The 20,248-nt window shown below is 34.4% G+C and overlaps 3 protein-coding genes across 3 annotated transcripts; all 3 read left to right on the forward strand.

Moving 5' to 3' along the window:
• The first annotated feature begins 498 nt into the window (after nt 1-498).
• Nucleotides 499-6,431, forward strand: LOC106130168 (proton-coupled folate transporter). The gene is made up of 7 exons (XM_013328943.2): nt 499-1,304; nt 1,595-1,754; nt 1,891-1,992; nt 3,778-3,915; nt 4,324-4,407; nt 5,099-5,255; nt 6,058-6,431. The coding sequence occupies exons 1-7, from the start codon at nt 513-515 to the stop codon at nt 6,122-6,124; spliced, it is 1,500 nt and encodes a 499-aa protein (XP_013184397.2). The 5' UTR covers nt 499-512; the 3' UTR covers nt 6,125-6,431.
• A 793-nt stretch (nt 6,432-7,224) lies between these two features.
• On the forward strand, nt 7,225-13,307 carry LOC106130241 (proton-coupled folate transporter-like). The gene is made up of 7 exons (XM_013329046.2): nt 7,225-8,068; nt 8,285-8,444; nt 9,145-9,246; nt 9,817-9,954; nt 11,271-11,354; nt 11,682-11,838; nt 12,351-13,307. Exons 1-7 carry the CDS (start codon nt 7,292-7,294, stop codon nt 12,499-12,501), a joined length of 1,569 nt encoding a protein of 522 aa, XP_013184500.2. The 5' UTR covers nt 7,225-7,291; the 3' UTR covers nt 12,502-13,307.
• A 2,279-nt stretch (nt 13,308-15,586) lies between these two features.
• Nucleotides 15,587-19,970, forward strand: LOC106130187 (proton-coupled folate transporter). Its single transcript, XM_013328966.2, has 7 exons — nt 15,587-16,471; nt 16,703-16,844; nt 17,053-17,154; nt 17,353-17,490; nt 18,610-18,693; nt 19,103-19,259; nt 19,747-19,970. The coding sequence occupies exons 1-7, from the start codon at nt 15,680-15,682 to the stop codon at nt 19,808-19,810; spliced, it is 1,479 nt and encodes a 492-aa protein (XP_013184420.2). The 5' UTR covers nt 15,587-15,679; the 3' UTR covers nt 19,811-19,970.
• Nucleotides 19,971-20,248: the final 278 nt, after the last annotated feature.

Consider the following 20,248-nt stretch of genomic DNA (forward strand, 5'->3'; position numbering starts at 1 on the left):
TTTGAAAATATATTCCATGTACAGAATTGACCTCTCTACAGATTTATTATAAGTATATATATAGATAATATAATACCTACTTGTTGTGTTTGTCTCTTTGTGTTTGTACATTTGTTAACCTTCTCCTTACAGATCGTATACTGTCAAATTTCGTAACTTCGTGTCTCTTCAAACCATGACATTGGCCGAATCACCGAAGCCATAATATAGAAAAGAAAGAAAGCTTCAGTCGCTTTCATCAATAAACTACTTTTATATTTTCGTCGTAATTATTTACAAAGTCAATAAATAAATATTATATTTTTTTTATTTCACATAGGAAATAAAAAAAATGTATAAATATGCACGAAATAACAATATTTAAACAATTTAGTACAGAAGCTGATAACATTCACATAAAAAATACTATCAGTCCTTTAGTTAAGCTAATATTTAACTGATAAACCCTACTTGAAAATAAGCCACATTAAAACAAGCATAACATAAGATTCAGTTTTATTTTTAAAGTCACTATGATTGAACTGAATAAAGTAACTGCTGAAGAAGAGCCATTAAGAAAACAGACAATCGAACCAGAACAAAAATCATGGAAGAAGACACTACAACATATTCGGGAAAATATAACTGTCGAACCAGTTCTAACATGCTACGTAATCCCTGGAGTTATTTCAAGAATGGCAACACAGAATTTGAACTTGGATAAAGCTTGCAGAGTTAACAAAAATTTCGGTGATAAAATTTGTAGCGCTTTAATAGCTCGGTTTGGGACTAAATATCAGAAAGAGGAAGTAGAAGTCCAAGAGCTGATAGCAGCGATGGAAAGCTGGAAGAATGTTTTACTGACAGCCATACCAAGTTTCCTTATATTATTTTTGGGAGCATGGAGTGACAGAACGAGGAAACGGAAATTATGCATACTGTTACCAATATTTGGGGAGTTACTTACATGTTTGAGCAATATTATTAATGCTTACTATTTTTATGAATTACCTGTTGAAGTCACAATGTTCTTTGAAGCATTATTTCCAGCATTGAGTGGCGGCTGGTCAGCGATGTATATGGGTGCTTATAGTTACATAAGTGACATCTCTAGTGAAGAATCTAGAACATTTAGATTAGGTGTTGCTACTCTCTGCCTTACTGCGGGTGGCCCCATAGGATCAGCTTTAAGTGGAATTTTGATAGACAGAGTTGGTTACTACGGAGTATTTTCTTTATGCTCAGTCTTGTATGGGTGCAGTATTGCATACGGTCTTATATTTGTAAAGGATCCTGAAAGACCTGCAGCAAATGATGGCAACCAGGTAATACCTATTTTTTAAACATTAACGGCATTCTAATACTTTAAGGCCAGATTTAAAAAAAATCGATGTTTAATACGGCTTCAATGCAAAATTAAATAAATAAAATTATGAACATCAAACTTTAAAATGCATAATGATATAGCAGTTGTCTAGTTTTTTCATAACCACGTGTCTTTTTCTTTGTTGTTACCTTTTCGCCATCTTTAAATGAAGTCGGCGCAATATGTCACTTTAAGTTTTTGACAAAGTAAAACCAGGGTTTTACTTACTTACTTACATTTTTTTTGCAGGAGGAACGAAATGGCATACTAAATTTTTTGAAAACATTTTTTGACGTACAACATGTGAAAGATACCATAACAGTGGTATTCAGAAACGGGCCTAAAAAAAGAAGGACCAAATCAATTCTGGTTATGCTTTGTGTCACATTTATTTATGGACCTGCTTATGGTAAATATAACGTCACACAAATTTTTATAAAAAGTTAGGAATTACTTAAAATTTGTGAATCTTTATAGGTAAAGTTGTGTAGCCTAAGTTGGGAGCTTTTGGTGGCAGAGCTTAGAAGAGCTTTGTTTGATTTCAGGGGAGTTCACTATGCGATACTTGTTTACTCGGCATCGTTTCAACTGGGACGCCGTAAAATACAGTTTATTTAGTACCTGCAATGTTCTGACTCATTCACTTGGTAAGATCTTCCTCATCAAGATTTTGCTTAGTCTCTAGCAGAAGTCTCACGATGGACTACCAAAGTCTCACCCTGCTTCCCCTCATTCACAATTTTGGAGCTCTCTCTCGTGAGTTTATGCCCCGCGTCGTCTCCCCCCGGATCATCTTTTGGGAAAAAGGTTTTAGCCAGTAGACCCGACGACTCTTCCCCGCTAAGGACCCTCCCGTTTTGCACGAGAGGTGTGTCCTCCTCCCTGCTTGCGGTGCGGCCGATCACCCTGTAGATCCCCTCCCACATCGTCTCGCGGTCCTGCTTCTCGCAGAACCGCTTCCAACTGGCGGTTCGAGCCTGCTCCGACGCCAGGCGGTACTCTTCTTTGGCTTTCAGATACTGCTCGACCACCCATGCACGGCGGGTCGGCCCGGCGCTCGCCACCCTATGCTTCTTAGTGGTCACGGCTTTCCGCATTTCGGCCAGCTCATCATTCCACCAAGGCATCTTCAGTCGCCCTCCGGTGGAGGCGAGTTTGGGGATTGACATCTCGCACGCTCGCTCTATTGTGCAGTTCAATTTTGATAATTTTAAATCCAAATGTGTTGTATTGTTAATTTTGACAATTTCCGAATGGTTTATGTTGTTTTCCAACCATAATTGGGCCAATTTCTCACGAAATTGGTCCCAATTAGCTTTTTTTGTGTTATATTTGCGAGTCGTGCGCTTGATGTCCGTCCCCCTCGCCTTCACCAGATTTACCTCGAATAGAAGAGCGTTGTGGTCAGAGCTGGTTATGCCCGTGTCCACTCGCCAGCCGTCGACGTGGCCGAGCATACCCTCCGTACACACCGTGATGTCGACGCAGCTCTGAAAGCGTTTCCCAGCTCTGTACGTGTCGAAAGTAGGCTCGGACCCCCTGTTGAGAATGTGCAGGTCCATCTCTCCTAGCGCCGCCGCCAAGTCCTCCCCCCTGTGATCCGTTCGCACACTTCCCCACCACGGGTTCCATGCGTTGACGTCTCCCCCCATCACGACCATGTCCGTCCCGATCTCCGCCATGATCCGCTCCATCCACCGGATACACGGGTCGATGGGGCCGTCCCCGTCGAAGTACATCGACACCACCCCAATCTCCCACGCACTCGTCCTCAGCCTCGCAACAGCGAAGTTTGGGGTCGTGAGCGCCGGAAACGGGGTGATGTCGATGCCCCCGTCGAGCAGTACAATGGCGGCCTTGTTCACAGACTGTGGGCCGGCAAATATATAATAATTGACCAAACATAAATATTACCCTCATACAAAATTTCACCAATTCGAGCTTAAGTGCAAGTATGAAAACTGTAGTAATCATTAACTTTATAAAAACTTTATAGTAATCTTTATAATAAGAGATAATACTAAAAGAGATAGAAAAGAAATAAATTAAACTGGTATAATAACGGCGTTATATACATCTACCCGATTAGGAACGAGTGCTTATAAATACACGTATATATGCACTTATATATAAATACATACATTTTGCGACATTTTTGACATATTGTTTCTATATATGTATATAATATAGTACCGTCTTTATCCCTTACGGGGTAGACAGAACCAACAGACTCACAAAGACGTGAAAGACCACGTTCAGCTGTGTGACCTAAAGTTGGAATTATGATTCAAATAATGATAAGTTGCTAACGTAAAGAAGAATCCCAAGTTCATTAGCCCTTTGTCGACTTTTATGATATCCACTAGGGTGGTACTATTTATTCTAAAGTGCCGGCAACCAAACGGCTAACCACATGGTTTTTCTTATTACAGGTGCTTTAATCTCAATCAGTATCTTCAGTCGTAAATTGAAGTGGCATGATTCTGTTCTAGGAATCATTTCTAACGCAAGTAAAATTATTGGCAGCATCTGCACTTCTCTCGCCAGGAATTCTATGGAGATGTATATTGGTTGTAACACTGTTTTTTTTTTATAGAACATTAGTTTAAACTAACTGCTCTATTCACAGGTTCTAATTTATGTACAAAAAAAAAAAGAGAAAGTGTGTCTAAATAATTAACTCTTAACGATTTTGATTAAATTTTGTTCAGATATAGACTAGAACTGTAAAACTAAACTGAACTGATCATTACTAAAATATTAGGTAGGTAAGTCAAAAAGTCCGCTCTGATGGGAAGGTGCAAATAATTTTAAACCGATAAAGAAAAATCATCGTGCAAAAACGGATGCAATAAAGAATGTTTTTGCTATTAAATGTAACATATTTTTGTTTTTTTTTTTTTACAACAAAAAAAATTATCATAATTGCTTACCTTTATTTAAGTTCAGGTTTATTTACTTAATTCTTAAAATTGCAGCCGTTATAGTTGAATCATTTAATGCGACATCCTTCACGGCTCTCAGATCAATTTCATCCAAACTTGTGACCAAAGATGAAATAGGTAAGTTAAATTTATTCGTATTTCTATTCACTTAAATAATATTTTTTGACCTAGTGGTTCAAAATTCCTGGAACGTTGGTGGAGTTCCTTAGGGATTGCCGGTAATATATTAGTAAAACTAGTGTGATAATGTGCAAGACAGTCAATTAAATTCTTGAAAACATATTGGCAATGTCGTTCACGCTTAACGTTTTGTATTATAAGAAAGAAACTAAGTTTAATAGACAAAACGCCGCCCACCAAATGGACTTTAGCTTCTTTTCTAACTCAATAGACGCCTCTGTGGCGCAGCGGTAGTGCGCTTGTCTGTAACACCGAAGGTCCCGGGTTCGAATCCCGGCCAGGGCATGATGAGAAACGAACTTTCTCTGATTGAGACATTGGATGTTTATCTATATAAGTATTTATTATAAATTATAGTATTGTTGAGTTAGTATCTCGTAACACAAGTCTCGAACTTACTTCGAGGCTAACGTAATCTGTGTAATTTGTCCCGTATATATTTATTTATTTATTTAATAGCAAGTTTTAATAAGTGTACGTCACAAAAAATTACTTACTTATTTGCTTTTGATTTTGTCAAATAATGGTGTATACTTTTAAAAACAATATTGTTTATGCATTTAACTGCCAGTTCACCTTATCTTGCATTTTATTGTATTCACTCATTGTTACATGAACATTTTCGCAGGTAAAATGACATCAATGTTTAATCTAACAGAAATACTCGCATCCATGGTGTTCGCTCCTTTATATTCTAGCGTTTACAAGTGGACTCTCAAAATTGATGCTAGCGTTATTTACTATATGAATACAGTTTTGACAATATTACCTTTGGCCATTTTTGGGTAAGTATCATAAACCATAATTCATAAATCCTACTAATATTATAAATGCGAAAGTTTGTATGTCAGTATGGATGTTTGTTACTCTTTCACGAAAAAACTAATGAACCGATTACGATGAAATTTGGTATGTACATATGTAGGCTGAAGACCCAGAATAACATATAAGCTACTTTACATCCCGGAGTTCCCGCGGGATTGATAGGGTTTCCATGCGGACGAAGTCGCGGGCGGCCTCTAGTAAAATATATACCTGTTATCGATAAATGATCAAAAATTATCATTGTGTCAACATGCGGAGATACCCATTAACGTGACGGGACTTCGGATTTAAAAAGTAATGAATGTCTTTTTATCTGTAGTAATTAAAATGATAAAATTAGTTTTTAACATAATCACATCTATATCCCTTGCAGGGTAGACAGAGCCAACAGTCTTGAAAAGACTGAAAGGTCACGTTTAGGTGTAAATATGGCTTTATGATGGAATCGACATTCAAATAGTGACAGGTTGCTAGCAAATGGCCCTTAGAAGCCTTTTACGACATCCATGGGAAAGATATGTAGTGATTCTATTCTAAAAAACATGTGCTGGAAACCACACGGCGATGGTTTTGACTTAGGTAGGATTAAGAATTGTTAAATGTTGTATGGAGCATTCTAAGCTGAAGACTGAGCATTGTTGAAAAATGTTCATTTTATCTACACTTCTTGCTTAATACAGGAATGAGGGTATATGAGACTAGTATATATATTTAATTCAGAATTTAAAATACATAATCAAATAGTTAACTTTTAATTTTAAGGTGGTTTTTCATGGAACAAAAGCAAAGTCAATGTCAGAAAATACCCGAAACAGTCGAGGAAATTTAAGAAACTAACAAACTAATAGAAGAGTGTCCTTTACCAAAAATCGAAATAAATTAACTAATATGACCATGATAAAGTATTATTTAATATCTATTTACGATATTTATAACTTTTTAAAAGTAGATATTTCAAATTATGTATCGTGTTTTGTTTTTTGATACGTTTATAATTAGATTATTGGCATAACTTATAAGTGGGTCATAATTGTTGAGATAACATCTTTTGAAATCTTATACTATCATTATATAAATAGATCGTTTAATAAATAATATAAGAAATATCTACTACTCATATAAGAAGCTATTTTATTTTTATTTCAAATATTTTTTTTTATTAATTAATAATATCTTTTTTAAAATATTTTTTTTATTAATTAATTATATTTTTTTATTGTTCCTAAGAATTAAATAACTAAAAAAAAAATAAACTTCATTATATTGAGCAAACTTTGAGTGTTTTCAAGAGTGTTGGCTCTGTTTACCCCACGAGGGATAAATACTTGACTATATGTATGAAATAACTAAAGAAATGTTAAAGATTATATAAAAAAAAAAAATTTTTACATTATGTATTTAATTAATGTCTTAATTACCCTGTCATTTAATAAATGTTAAACATTCAGTACTATATAATTTATCAAATGATATTTTATTGTTTTGAAATAAATGTTTGTAGATACTATGAATGTTGAAAAACTTTATTTCATTTTCATTTCATTCGCAGAAAACTTCTTTAGAATTATCTTTCCTCTAGAATTTCCAAAACAGTAATACTTTCGCACTAAAAGAAGATTGATGTTCATTCACTGATGTCAGCAAATATAAAACATAATTAGTACCCATTTAACAACCCCAGTCCACACCAATCGCCGTATACATACGTTAATTGAGATAATATATGTTAATGACAGTCATAAATTTAAAGTACCAAAGTAGCTCTTAGTAACGTTAATTATTACGGGTACTGTTTAATAGCAAATCCTTTCAGACATCTGACTTGTTTAAATATTTCGATGTCGCATTATTTATACAAGTCTTTATGAACTGATAAAGATCCACAATTAACTAATTATCTGTCTCCTTTCGTTGAACTAATATTTGATAGATAAACTATAGTGTAGAACTCACCAATGTAGCACACGGAATAATTAGTTTCGATTTTGAAGTCGCCATGGGTACTGCTGAAGAAGAACCGTTGAAAACACAAACTACAAAACCTAAAGAAAGAACGTGGAAGGATAAACTCAAATATGTTAAAGAGAATATAACTCTGGAACCAGTGCTTACATGCTACGTAATCCCAGGAGTTATTTCAAGGATGGCAACGCAGAATTTGAATCTGGATAAAGCATGTCGAGTTAACAAGAATTTAGGTAATAAAATTTGTGACGCTTTAATAGCTAAACAAGGAACCGAATATCAAAAAGAAGAATTGGAAATCCAAGAGCTCATAGCAGCAATGGAGAGCTGGAAGAATGTTCTCCTGACAGCTATACCGAGTTTTCTGATATTGTTTTTGGGAGCATGGAGTGACAGAACGAGAAAGCGGAAAATATGTATACTGTTGCCAATATTTGGAGAGTTGATGACGTGTTTGAGTAATATTCTAAATGCATATTATTTTTATGAATTGCCAGTTGAAGTAACGATGTTCTTCGAGGCGTTATTCCCTGCTATCACAGGAGGCTGGGCAGCTACATACATGGGTGCTTTTAGTTACATAAGTGACATATCGAGTGAAGAGTCCAGAACATTCAGAGTGGGCATTGCTAATTTATGCCTCACGGCGGGGGGTCCTATAGGATCAGCATTAAGTGGAATTTTACTGGAAAAAATTGGCTACTATGGAGTGTTTACTTTGAGTGCTGTATTGTATGGATTTAGCATTATATATGGGTTTATATACATAAAAGACCCCGAAAGACCTGATGCAAAAGAGAATAATCAGGTAAAGCAATTTATATTTTAAGAATTTTTGAAAATATAGTAGAAAAATAACTATGTACACGTGGCAAGAATTTATAAATTTCTTGAAAGCGAACATCTTCAACATGGAGAGAGCGGTTTTGTAGAAATCTATAAGTATTGTTAGATTATTTCCTTTTGTACTGTTTTTTTTTTTCTATTAATATGCAAAGTACCAATATTTTGCATTATATTTCAGGATGAACCGAAGGGCGTCCGTAATTTCTTGAGGACCTTTTTCGATGTGCAACACGTTAAGGATACTGTATCTGTGGCATTCAAAAAGGGACCGAATCATAGAAGGGCTAAATCTGTACTAGTTATACTTAGTATAATATTTATATACGGACCTGCTTACGGTAAACATTATTTTAATTTTGTCATCATAAAAAATATTTTTGTCATCATAATCAAATTTCATTAATATTAAGAATGGGAAGGATCCAGCTAAAACTTTAGAAACAAATTTATACACAAAATAACTGTCACGGAACTATTAAAAGAGATTTCATTTGACAATGAAAAATAATAATAATGATATTTTCTAAAAATATTCACAAATAATATTTTCTTAATAATGTTTGTTGATCAAAACATCTCGATCAACTTCGGATTTATAAAGCAGAACGGCAGATTGTCAAAATATTAGAGAATGTTAATTAACCCGTTGCCTCTGTCTACCCCGCAAGCGATATAGACGTGATTATATGTATGTTAGTATATTTTTTTTAGTTCTCGACAACAACAAAAAAAAAGAATAGGAACACTCCGTCTCGTTTCCATGTCGGATGTCGTAAAAGGCGACTAAGGGATGGGCTTATGAACTTGGAATTCTTCATTTAGGCGATGACTACCAACCTGACACTATTTGAATCTCAATTCTATCATTAAGCTAAACAGTTGAACGTGGCCTATTAGTATTTTCAAGACTGTTGCCTCTATCGGCTCCGCAAGGGATAGAGACGTGATAATATGTATGTATGTAGCTTAATAGGTTCATTCTATTATTATTTTTTTATTGTTTAAAATAATAAAACCCGTTTTATGTTGACTTTTCAGGGGAGTACACGATCCGTTACTTGTTCACCCGCTATCGTTTCAACTGGGATGCAGTTAAATACAGCATGTATAGTACCTGTCATATCTTAACCCATGCACTTGGTAAGAATGTGTTCATATTCATGGTCAATACAAAGTTTAACCGTCACAACAACTTTTATTGCAACTAATATGGTTGAATTAACTTGTTGAACAATAAAGTCGCTGATAAATCTGAAAAATGCATTCTAAAGGTTACTTTCTGCTGCGTTTGTTGAGTATTTATATGAAAATATACACATTTCTAACATGTGGTTTGTGTTCCCGACACTAAAAAAAAAAGAGGACCACTCCATTTCTTTTCCATGGATGTCGTAAAAGGCGACTAAGGGATAGGATTATATTTAGCTAGCTAGCAACCTATCACTTTTTAAATCTCAATTTTATCATTAAGCCAAACAACTGAACATTGCCTATCAGTCTTTTCAAGACTATTTGGCTCCGTCTACCCCACAAGGGAAATCGACGTGATTATATATGTATGTTTTTTCTGGCATATCAAACCATAGAAACGTAACAGATTCAATACCTTAATTAATGCCTTATTCAAGTTTTAGTTTTTTTTTTTTTTTTTAGGTAAATGACGAAATTTGTTACACTTTTAAAATTATTGTTGTATTTTTGTAACTCCAGGTGCCCTAATCTCAATCAGCATCTTCAGTCGTCGCCTCCAGTGGCACGATTCGGTTCTTGGGATCATTTCTAACATGAGCAAGATCATTGGTGGTATTTGCACTGGGCTATCAAGAAATACTAAGGAAATGTACATTGGTTTGTAGTTTGCCATACAGATAGAATAGAATAGAATAGATTTATTTTCAAAATTGGATACAAGGTATCACTTATTGACGTCACATCACTTAAATCTAATTATAACTACTACCGCTTCCAAAGCGCATGTGTAGAAGAAGCGGCGGAACAAACTACACTGCAGCATTTTCATCGGACGTCAATGTACAAATATAGATCTCTTAAATCTAAATCATGGACGAATGCACATTGTCTACATTAAAAAACATGAATGAATGTAGAACTAGTTATTTCAATAACACAGATTTATCTCGAAATGGGCGCTTAATCTTTCCAAATAATTGCATACTTCTTTTGTTTCATTCACATTTGTTTAATTTGAATGTAGCAAAAGAATCTTTAATGCAAAATTGTTACGAGTAGTTTAGAAACTCAATTTCACAATAACAAAACAAGTAAAACCGCATGCCATTAAGTGATGGTACACTCAAATTATTTGTATATTATTAACTTCGTGGGAAAACTTATTTTGACTGATTAATAAATACATAGATTTCTTAATGTGTTCTATTTATATACACTACTGTATTGGTAAACAAATTAAGCTTTTCTAAAATAATAAATTATTATTATTAGGAAACTGTTTGAAAAATATTTGATTGCAACCGTCTAAAATGAATTACAGTCGAAGTAATTCCCAGAGTCTTTCAGATTGTCGGGGCAAAATTAAAGCGTTCAGCTTCGGGCAAGTTTAAATCATTTCTCCGTTTATGCGGAATTGTTAGTGTACATTTCATTGCTTCTGGAAACCCGGACAAACAGACACATTTTATACTGGATACAGTTAAAATAAACAGTTGAAGTTTAATTCACTTTTGCTATGAACTAACTTGTGACAACACACACATTATTCGACCATTGCATAATTGTTCGAAATATCTACATAAAAAATGGACTAAGTAGCATTATGTAGGGAAAAATTGCAATAATTGGCAACCTTTTCAATTATCACTATAAGTAATTGTTTTTTGGTTCATCTAAACTTTATATTTATTCAAGTACCTTTGGAATTAAATTGTAATTCTTTTATTTTCCCATAATATTGAGTCTCTGCCTACCCCTCCGGGAAAGAGGCGTGATTTTATGCATGTATGTATGTAATATTGAGTTCTTCATCCGTACCGTACTACCTTTATGTAAAAATAAACAGTTTTCATGTCTTGGTAAAGCCACAGAAACTACCTGAAACAGTTACAGTTAGTTTAGTTGGTTTTATCGGACAAATAGCATTTTCTAATCTTTTGTCCTCATAGTCACTTATTTATTTCCATTTTCAGCTGTTATCATCGAGACATTTAATGCAACATCTTTTACGGCTCTAAGATCTATTTCATCAAAGCTTGTCACCAAAGATGAACTAGGTATAGTAATAACACCTTCTTTCCTCGTCACAACTACTACTTACTAAAAAATCCGCTTGCGCACTCTATTTTTAATGCCAATCCCTTGGGAACAGTATTTTCATCCAAGATAAAAGGCGTCATATATTATGTACTTCTTAGTTTTTCTAACTATGTATGCGAGAAATTTCATGAAGATTGATCAAATAAATAAAACCAAAAATAGACGAAACTAGAAACTTATTTTGCCATGTATAAAATTCTATGAAAAAATGAATTTTGTAAAATATTAAAATGAATTAAGAAAATTTTGTTGAATTGTGTAAAATTAACCTTTAACTTTTTCAGGTAAAATGACGTCATTATTCAACTTGATGGAAATCCTGACGTCGATGATATTTGGTCCCATATACTCGTGTGTTTACAAATGGACTCTTAAAATTGACACCAGCGTGGTTTACTATCTAAGTACAGCTCTAACTGTACCGCCAATTCTCATATTTGGGTAAGATATGATTTTAATTTTTTTGAATTGAATGAAATTCGCGTTTATTCATAAAATCACGTCTATATCCCAGGCAGAAACAGCAGTCTTGAAAGCCTGATAGGCCCCACGTTCAGCTGTTTGGCTTAATGATAGAATTGAGATTCAAACAGGTTGCTAGCCCATCGCCTAAAAGAATAATCGCAAGTTTATAAGCCTATCTTTTAGTCGTCTTTTACGACATCTATGGGAACGTTAAGGTTCTTCATCTATCCTTTTAAGGTTTTCTTTTTGCAACTTCTCTTTTAAGGTTCTCTTAACCTGATATTTCTCTAGGACTTCCCTGATTTGATCAAGATACATGATTCATCATTTGTTCATCTTGACCTTACCAACTTCTTAACTAGTTTATTTGCTCAGTCAAATTTCTTTCATACATCCTCTCCACATGACCAAAAAATTCTAACTTGTTTCGAGCGCCCTTTTCTGCTGTATTAGAAAAAATATATCTGACCATATGTTTGACCTTTCAGATGGTTTTTCATGGAATACAGAAACCAACGGCAAAATAAAACAGAAGAAACGGACGAGAAGTTGGAAAAAATGGAAAGTTTAGCTTTAAATAGAAAAGAATCTCTGTTGAGCAGCATTGAAATAGATCTACCGGACGAGAAGGTTTTATAGACATGTCCTGAGAACAATGTTAATGTTGTTTTACAAAATGTCCTGAAGGATTACAAGGATGCCATGATGTCCAACAGAGTGGGTTCCAATAGAAACCCAGTTAATAGCTACTGCTGGCCCACATTATGCATAATTGGGTTTAATTTTGAGGACAGTTATTTTCATGTACAACTTAATTTTCTTCTTGAAAAAACTTTTTTTTTCTTTGAATAGGTTGGCCACATTAGTAATTAATCCTTTAATTATTGTGTGTATTTCCTTCTATATACTATCTCCCCTGCAAAGCTTGCGGAGGTCAGATGGGAGTCACTTCTTGTAAAATCCTCTATTTAGGATCCATGGTCAAAGGCTTATATACCTAATCTCCGGAGTGGCGAGGATGCAACCGGGACTACATCGAGGAGAGACAACTTCATGAACCGTATTCTTGTTTGTTTGTTTGTAATATCTTTATTGCATAAAAATTTACACAGTAACAAGAAAATTCTATCATTCTTTGTTTCTTTTATATATTATCTGCATCCCATGGTTTAGCCAAGGCCAAGTCAGTTGTCACAATACTCGAAGAACCAAGATCAGCTGAATTTCTTTTATTTTAAAATCTTCTTTTTTCTGAAACAGGTTGGGTAGATGTTTCTCTTTGGTATTTGCAGGGATATTTTTAACTCCCGACGAAAATAACTACGGGGTGTTATCGTTTTTGTGATTTACTTTATTCTGTTGAGCGTTGTTAACAAATAGTACTTATTACAATTTGTGCTATTACAAGTACTTTATGATAAAACAAATAAAAATGAAAGTATTAATTTTTGTATTATTTATAAAATCAAATATCCTCCTACCGTTAGTTCCGGTTTTTCGATCATCCTGGAGGGTAGAATTGGGGTGCGCGTACGACGTTGTTATCGCGCGATAAACCATCGCTGTTTCGCTTTTTATTTTGATGTGAAGCGGGACAGCGCTGGTTTATCGCCCTATACAAAAACTTGTGCCATGCAAGCCCCGCAGGAATGGATACCTATAGGTAAGTCAGGTAATATATGAAATGAATATTCTTACGTATTTGATTTAATTTTAATCCTACTACTATTATAAAGGCAAAAGTTTGTATGGATGTATGGATGTTTGTTACTCTTTCACGCAAAAACTACTGAACCGATTACCATGAAATTTGGTATGTAGGTAGCTGAAGACCCAGAATAACACATAGGCTACTTTTTATCCCGGAGTTCCCGCGGGATTGATAGGGTTTCCATGCGGACGAAGTCGCCGGCGGCCTCTAGTAAATTCATACATGTAATATTGTACAAAAAAATCCAATATTTTGAAAAATATTGAGGTTCAAATAATAGGATAGGATAGGTTTCTAACTTGAAAAAAGAATTAAAAGTTTTTTGCTTTTATATTGAAAGACTTATACAATTTGCACAGGAATTGAAACAGTTGACACACACTTTATTTTTCTTCGCTACCATGTCAGCATGAAATATTTGCACTAGATTAATAGGTGCCTATTTCTTTTGTCGCCTTTTACAACATTCATGGGAAAGAGATGGATGGGTTTACAGGTTTCAAAAACACCGCACCACACCTTAACTAGAAGCTTTGACTTTTTACTAACGACACACAAGAAATCATTCTGTATTTTTATCGACCATCACGGAATACCCGCGAATTGCCACAGAACACTACATATCACTACATAGTATAAAACAAAGTCGCTATTTTAGTCTGTTTGTCTGTATGCTTAAATCTTTAAAATTACGCAACGGATTTTGATGCGGTTTTTTGTAACAGGTAGAGTGATGCAAGAGGAAGGTTTTTATGTATATTTTTTTCCGAATTTTGCACCCGCGCGGGCGGCTTTGGGCGGGTCGCTAGTTTGTTTATATTAAACAAATACTAGGTTGTAACAATTAAGGGTCATTAAAAATGAGGCGTTTCGACGTCACCCAAATAATGTGCCATTAACGTCGTTGTATTTCGACTAGATTATTGTTTAGTGGTGTGGATGTGATTCAAAACTGTAAAGAGAATAAATTAAAAAAAATATATCAATGCTTCTTTCCTAGCATGACACCTGAGGGTTTACTGTAAGTTTTACTCGAACAAACCCGTCGAGTATGTAAACGCTAATTTTTAGGTATGTGATTCAATCAGCGCCACCTAGTGGTGACGCGATGGCACTAATGCAAATCCGTACAAATTCACGTTTATTTCCTCGACGCGTTTGATCGAGAAAGGAAATCTCACTACTTGCATCATATATTATACTAAGATGTTGCTTACTTATTCACCTTTTGAGGCATCCATGGGGAAAATGTTGGATTGGTCTTATAAAAGTGCCATGAACCGCAAGCCATCATTTTTATTCACATTTTTCATCTTCATCCATCCAATGTTTCTAATTTAAATGAACCTCAAAATCAGAACATTCCTGTACAAATGTGTATTGCACAATTTTACACAAATTCAATACAATTCATCAAGTTAATCTTTTAAACTTTATAGAGCGGTAAAACTAATCACTATTTAAATAAGAATACGCGAGTGGAACAAATACAATTATCAAAATAACAGTAGCTTATACTACTTGCTATGTTTAAATATGGTCTATTTAATTTGTGTTATATGGTGATAAGAAAGTCCTTACAATGAATGATCTAATTAAAATTATGACAGCGCTTTAGAATATTTAATAACTAATTTCTGTTTTAGGTTTCGCTCCCGTGGGAACTGGCCTCCCGTGGAATATCTTTCTTCAAAATTTTTAGAAGTAATTAAAAGTGTCTATCACCTATATCAGAGATCCATTTGGTTATTAACAATAAATTTTAAATTATGTTTATATCAATAAACAGTTTGACTCTGTCTACCCCACATGGCATATAGACGTGACCATATGTATGTGTGTATGTAACAGTTTATAAATGCAGTATCTTTCCGTTGCCACAATATCTCTCCGTTCGCTCTTAATATTTTTTGTTTATTTAGATGATTGCATAATTGTAATCAGCACACATCACAGATAATTTACAACTCTTCCATTATCTGTTTCATTAAAATAATATTATTTAACAATGAGGTTTACATCAATTAGTTAAGGAACTCCATTAATGCACTCCAAAGATTCTGTTGATAACTGCGTTAGTTTTACATAGAATCTCACAGCGGCGACATGTCTGAGAAAGAAAAGAAAGTTTCACCAGAAGAAGAACCATTAAAAGAAAATGCTGATGAAAACATTAAGAACACACTCTGGGATAGAGTTAAATACATAAAGTCAAATGTGACAGTGGAACCGATATTAGCCGGCCTAATAATTCCCTCCATGCTTTCAAGATTAGCGACCCAAAACCTTAACTTAGACAAAGCCTGTAGAGTCAAACTGGATTTGGGTGATGATATTTGTAATGCGTTAATAGAAAAAAAAGGCAATGGCAGTCATTATGAAGGCGATATACAAAGGGTCATCTCTGATATAGAATCATGGAGAAGCGTCATACAAACAGCTATACCGACCTTACTTGTAATATTTATGGGTGCTTGGAGTGACAGAACTGGGAATAGAAAACTATGTATACTCTTACCACTTTTTGGTGAATTGTGTGTGGCTTTATGCAATATGATAAGTACATTTTATTTCAAAGAAATATCTGTAGAAGTAACTATGTTTTTAGAGTCAATTTTTCCAGCAATCACTGGTGGTTGGGTAATGGTATATTTGGGTGTATTCAGTTACATTAGTGATATAACAACTGAAGAGTCAAGAACTTTTAGAGTGGGTCTTGCCAATTTATGCATGACCGCGGGTGTGCCAATTGGAACAGCTCTGAGTGGAATTCTATTAAAGGTTTGGGGATATTATGGAATTTTTGGGATGTCCACTACTATTTATATCATAAATATAACGTACGCAATGACCTGTTTAAAGAGCAACTCCAAGCCTGGTTGTGATGGAAATGAAAAGGTACAGTAATAAAGCTCTCAACTCCATTAGTAAACCTTTTTAAAATTATAATTACAGTAAACATTTATTTTAATAATTTCACTTTCAGTCTTAAAGCTTTATAAAGCAAACCCAACTTTAAAAGACCATTCTAGTAGTACTATTCATATTTTCCGCAGTTTATTCTGAGTTTATATTATAAAGATATATTTATTAAAATGATTTCGGTTGTCAAAAATACATATTTTGCAGAAAAAACCACCGACCTTTAAAGATGTGATTACATTAGTCAAAGAAACTGTAGCAGTAGCATTCAAGAAGAGAGATGGCAACATCAGGATGAAGATATTAGTTACATTGGCTATAGTCACTATTATATATGGCCCTAATCATGGTAAGGATCAGGTATAGTGTAAAAGTAACAAGGAATGTGCTTCTTAAACTGTTTAATGTAATTATCATTTTTTGTCAACAATATTTTATTTTTATAAACAGCGGGTAATTTTACTCTGCCTTTGATATGGTCGGCAAAAATTTGTATGTCTCCTATTATTCACAAATTACTATAACTTGTACTCTTATTTTTTTTCTTTACATTTCAGGTGAAAGAATAGTTACATACATGTACGTCAGATATCGATTGAACTGGGATGCTTTGAAATACAGCTTTTACTCAACTTATAGTATCATAACGCATTCTTTTGGTAAGTTCCATCAATATACATTATTATCTTTTATTTCTTTTTATTTCCTTTCAACAAACACAAGTCTGGAATTTATTTTGCTAGCTCAATCTGAGTGATTTGTCTCGTACAAACATTCATTGTGCCAAATTATAAAGATTTGTCCAACACTTATTATATTTTAGTAAAGATCATTATACGTACTCTCTCTTTTTTCAGGTGCATTGTTTTCTATCAGTGTGTTTAGCAAGCGTCTAGGTTTCCACGATTCTATGCTTTGCCTGATCTCCATCGTCAGTAAACTTATCGGATCTATTTATATCGCGTTTGTATATACGGACGTGCAAATGTTCCTGGGTAAGTCATCTAAATTATAATCAGGTCCTGGTGTTAGTAACGGTTATTTTTTATCTCTCCGAAACCCAGGACCTACTTATGATCCCTATCCTAGTGGTAAGTAAAATTTCTGCTGTATGATTTCCAGCACTTTCGAATAGACAGGGTTCCTAGGCGATAGTATAATACTCTCACTATTTGAATCTACATTCCATACAGCTTACCGTATAATTTCAGTCTTTGCAAAACTGTTCGCTCTATCTACCCCGCAAGGGAAATATGTATGTATGTCAGTTTACCGAAAAAGCTCCAGCTTCATCTTCAAAAAATTGTACACCTGAATAACCAAACCATTAGCAATGCTAGCTATCAAACTAATATTCATAACCTAGACATGAGTCATTGCTGCATTACACTTTTTTAAAAGAGCACTTTTAGCCTACTAGAGGCCGCCCGTGGCTTCGTCCGCGTGAAATCAATCCCGCGAAAACTCCGGGATAAAATATATGTTATGGTCTTCAGCTACCTACATGCCAAATTTTATCGTAATCGGTTCAGTAGTTTTTGTGTGCAAGAGTAACAAACATCCATACTGACATCCTTACATACTCACAAACTTTCGCATTTATAATATTAGTAAGATTCTACCAGAATATCTTAGTGTCAAAGTTTTGAATTCCGAATGCATTACTCCCTTAATTTCTTCAACAAACGCTTGAGACCTAATAGAATGAAAAGGTACCTACCTCTTGAACTGGATTATCTTTCTTATCAATCAGACAGGTTATTCAACTCTGTTATAGCCTTGCCAATAAAATAAATATACGGTACTCATTTTATTACCCTACTTACATTATAAGAGTTAAAGTAAATCAATTAATCTGTTATCCTTTCACGCCTAAACAACTGGCTTGATAAAATGCTTACCTTGTTTGACGAAGCTTTTAATAACACTATGTAGTAACTTTAACCTAGGTATTAAAAGCTAGTTGTTAACCATTTAAAATTTTCATACTGTTTTAACGATTCTAAACCTAACTATATGTACCCCTTATGTAGTGTCAGCTATAACAAAGACCTTAACACAATTTACACAAAGACGCACTTATATTAAAAAAAAAATTGACTTATTTTTTACAGTGCCAATAATAGAAATCTTAAATGCTACAACATTCACTTCCCTGAGGTCATTGGCTTCAAAACTGGTTCCAAGCGAAGAGTCAGGTAAGTAATTCATAAGCTTAAAATAGAAATTAAAAATGTAGTATGTAAATAACCCTGCAATACCTACATGTATTTCATAATACGTGTCAGTGAACAAAAAAATTAGTTCAGTCAGTAATGTAGTAGAAGTGGACACCAGGATGATGCATATCAATCAATGATGCAATTGGGGAAAGTAGAAGAAAGATTTTTTTCCGCTGATTACAGAAATCTGCTTCTCATCAATTACATAAATCTTTTCTTACATACCAATAAATAAATATATACGGTACAAATTACACAGATTGAGTTAGCCTCGAAGTAAGTTCGAAACTTGTGTTACGAGATACTAACTCAACGATACTATATTTTATAATAAATACTTATATAGATAAACATCATGATAACATTTTGATATTATTTTTTACAGGCAAAATGAACTCACTATTCAGTTTGGTGGAGACCTTAGGTGCTCTGATGTTCGATCCCACTTACTCCACCATTTATTCTCGCACCATCAAAATTTTCTCTGGAACTGTCTTCATATTTAGTGCATTAATGACACTCCCGGCTATATCGATGTTGATGTAAGTGAAATACTGAACTCGCTTCTTGTTTTCATTTTACTTATCAAAAATACATACATATCATCACGTCTATATCCATTGCGGGGTAGACAGAGCCAACAATCTTGAAAAGACTGTTGAGCCTGTTGAGCCACGTTGAGCTGTTTGGCGTAATGATAGAATTGAGATTCAAATAGTGACAGGTTGCTAGCCCATCGCCTCAAAGAAGAATCCAAAGTTTATAAGCCTATTCTTTCTTCTATTTGTGCCACACCAGAACCACACGGCAAAAAATTCGGTGAAATAGCATAGTCCTTCTGGCATTATTAGTAGCGCTATGATGTTACTATAACACTACTACTTAGTCCTACAGTGAACTTAGCTGCGAAACTTAAAAGACTAATCGAATATGTATCTTCCCTTTAATCTCCTCTTACGATAAGAAAGATACGAAGTGGTAGAAACAAAAGCACCGAAACAACATATTTTTTTAACTTTTTAATTACAGATGGATATTTGCAAGACACAGAATAGAAACTAGAAACAAAAGGCTGGACGACGTGGAAAAATGAAGTTAAAATTAAAAATATTGCTACCTACGGTTGTGGATAGGCTGCGGTAACCGCTTACCATCAGGATTGTGATGTGTTTGTTTGTCGGGTTCGCATATAAAATGTAAAGAAAATATTGTCTGCACTCAAGTTTTATTATAATAAACTGAAATTATACTTATGTGTATTTAACTTTCTTATTGTTTATCCTCTGAAAATTCAAGTCTGATGGAATTAAAACTCAAATAGTAACTGGTTGCTAGCCAAGAATCTCAAGCCTCCCGTTAGTCGCCTTTTACGACATACATGGAAAAGATATGAAGTAGTACAATTACAAAGTGCCGAAAACCACACGGTACTATAGAAATCTTATACTGTTCCAAACTCATACATACATACTTATGGTCACGTCTATATCCCTTGTGGGGTAGACAGAGCCAACAGTCTTGAAAAGACTGA

Source organism: Amyelois transitella, chromosome 7 (assembly GCF_032362555.1).
Source record: "Amyelois transitella isolate CPQ chromosome 7, ilAmyTran1.1, whole genome shotgun sequence".
In the NCBI taxonomy this organism is placed as follows: Eukaryota; Metazoa; Arthropoda; class Insecta; order Lepidoptera; family Pyralidae; genus Amyelois; species Amyelois transitella.

What these genes read in the sequence shown, in the direction of transcription:
- LOC106130187 (XM_013328966.2), top strand. Translation starts at nt 15,680, where the DNA reads ATGTCTGAGAAAGAAAAGAAAGTTTCACCAGAAGAAGAACCATTAAAA. An exon ending in TATATATGGCCCTAATCATG is followed by an intron (nt 16,845 to 17,052) that starts GTAAGGATCAGG and finishes TTTACATTTCAG; the next exon opens with GTGAAAGAATAGTTACATAC. An exon ending in GGTTCCAAGCGAAGAGTCAG is followed by an intron (nt 18,694 to 19,102) that starts GTAAGTAATTCA and finishes TATTTTTTACAG; the next exon opens with GCAAAATGAACTCACTATTC.
- LOC106130168 (XM_013328943.2), top strand. Translation starts at nt 513, where the DNA reads ATGATTGAACTGAATAAAGTAACTGCTGAAGAAGAGCCATTAAGAAAA. An exon ending in TATTTATGGACCTGCTTATG is followed by an intron (nt 1,755 to 1,890) that starts GTAAATATAACG and finishes GTTTGATTTCAG; the next exon opens with GGGAGTTCACTATGCGATAC. An exon ending in TGTTCTGACTCATTCACTTG is followed by an intron (nt 1,993 to 3,777) that starts GTAAGATCTTCC and finishes TTCTTATTACAG; the next exon opens with GTGCTTTAATCTCAATCAGT.
- LOC106130241 (XM_013329046.2), top strand. Translation starts at nt 7,292, where the DNA reads ATGGGTACTGCTGAAGAAGAACCGTTGAAAACACAAACTACAAAACCT. An exon ending in ATGCAAAAGAGAATAATCAG is followed by an intron (nt 8,069 to 8,284) that starts GTAAAGCAATTT and finishes ATTATATTTCAG; the next exon opens with GATGAACCGAAGGGCGTCCG. An exon ending in TGTCACCAAAGATGAACTAG is followed by an intron (nt 11,355 to 11,681) that starts GTATAGTAATAA and finishes TAACTTTTTCAG; the next exon opens with GTAAAATGACGTCATTATTC.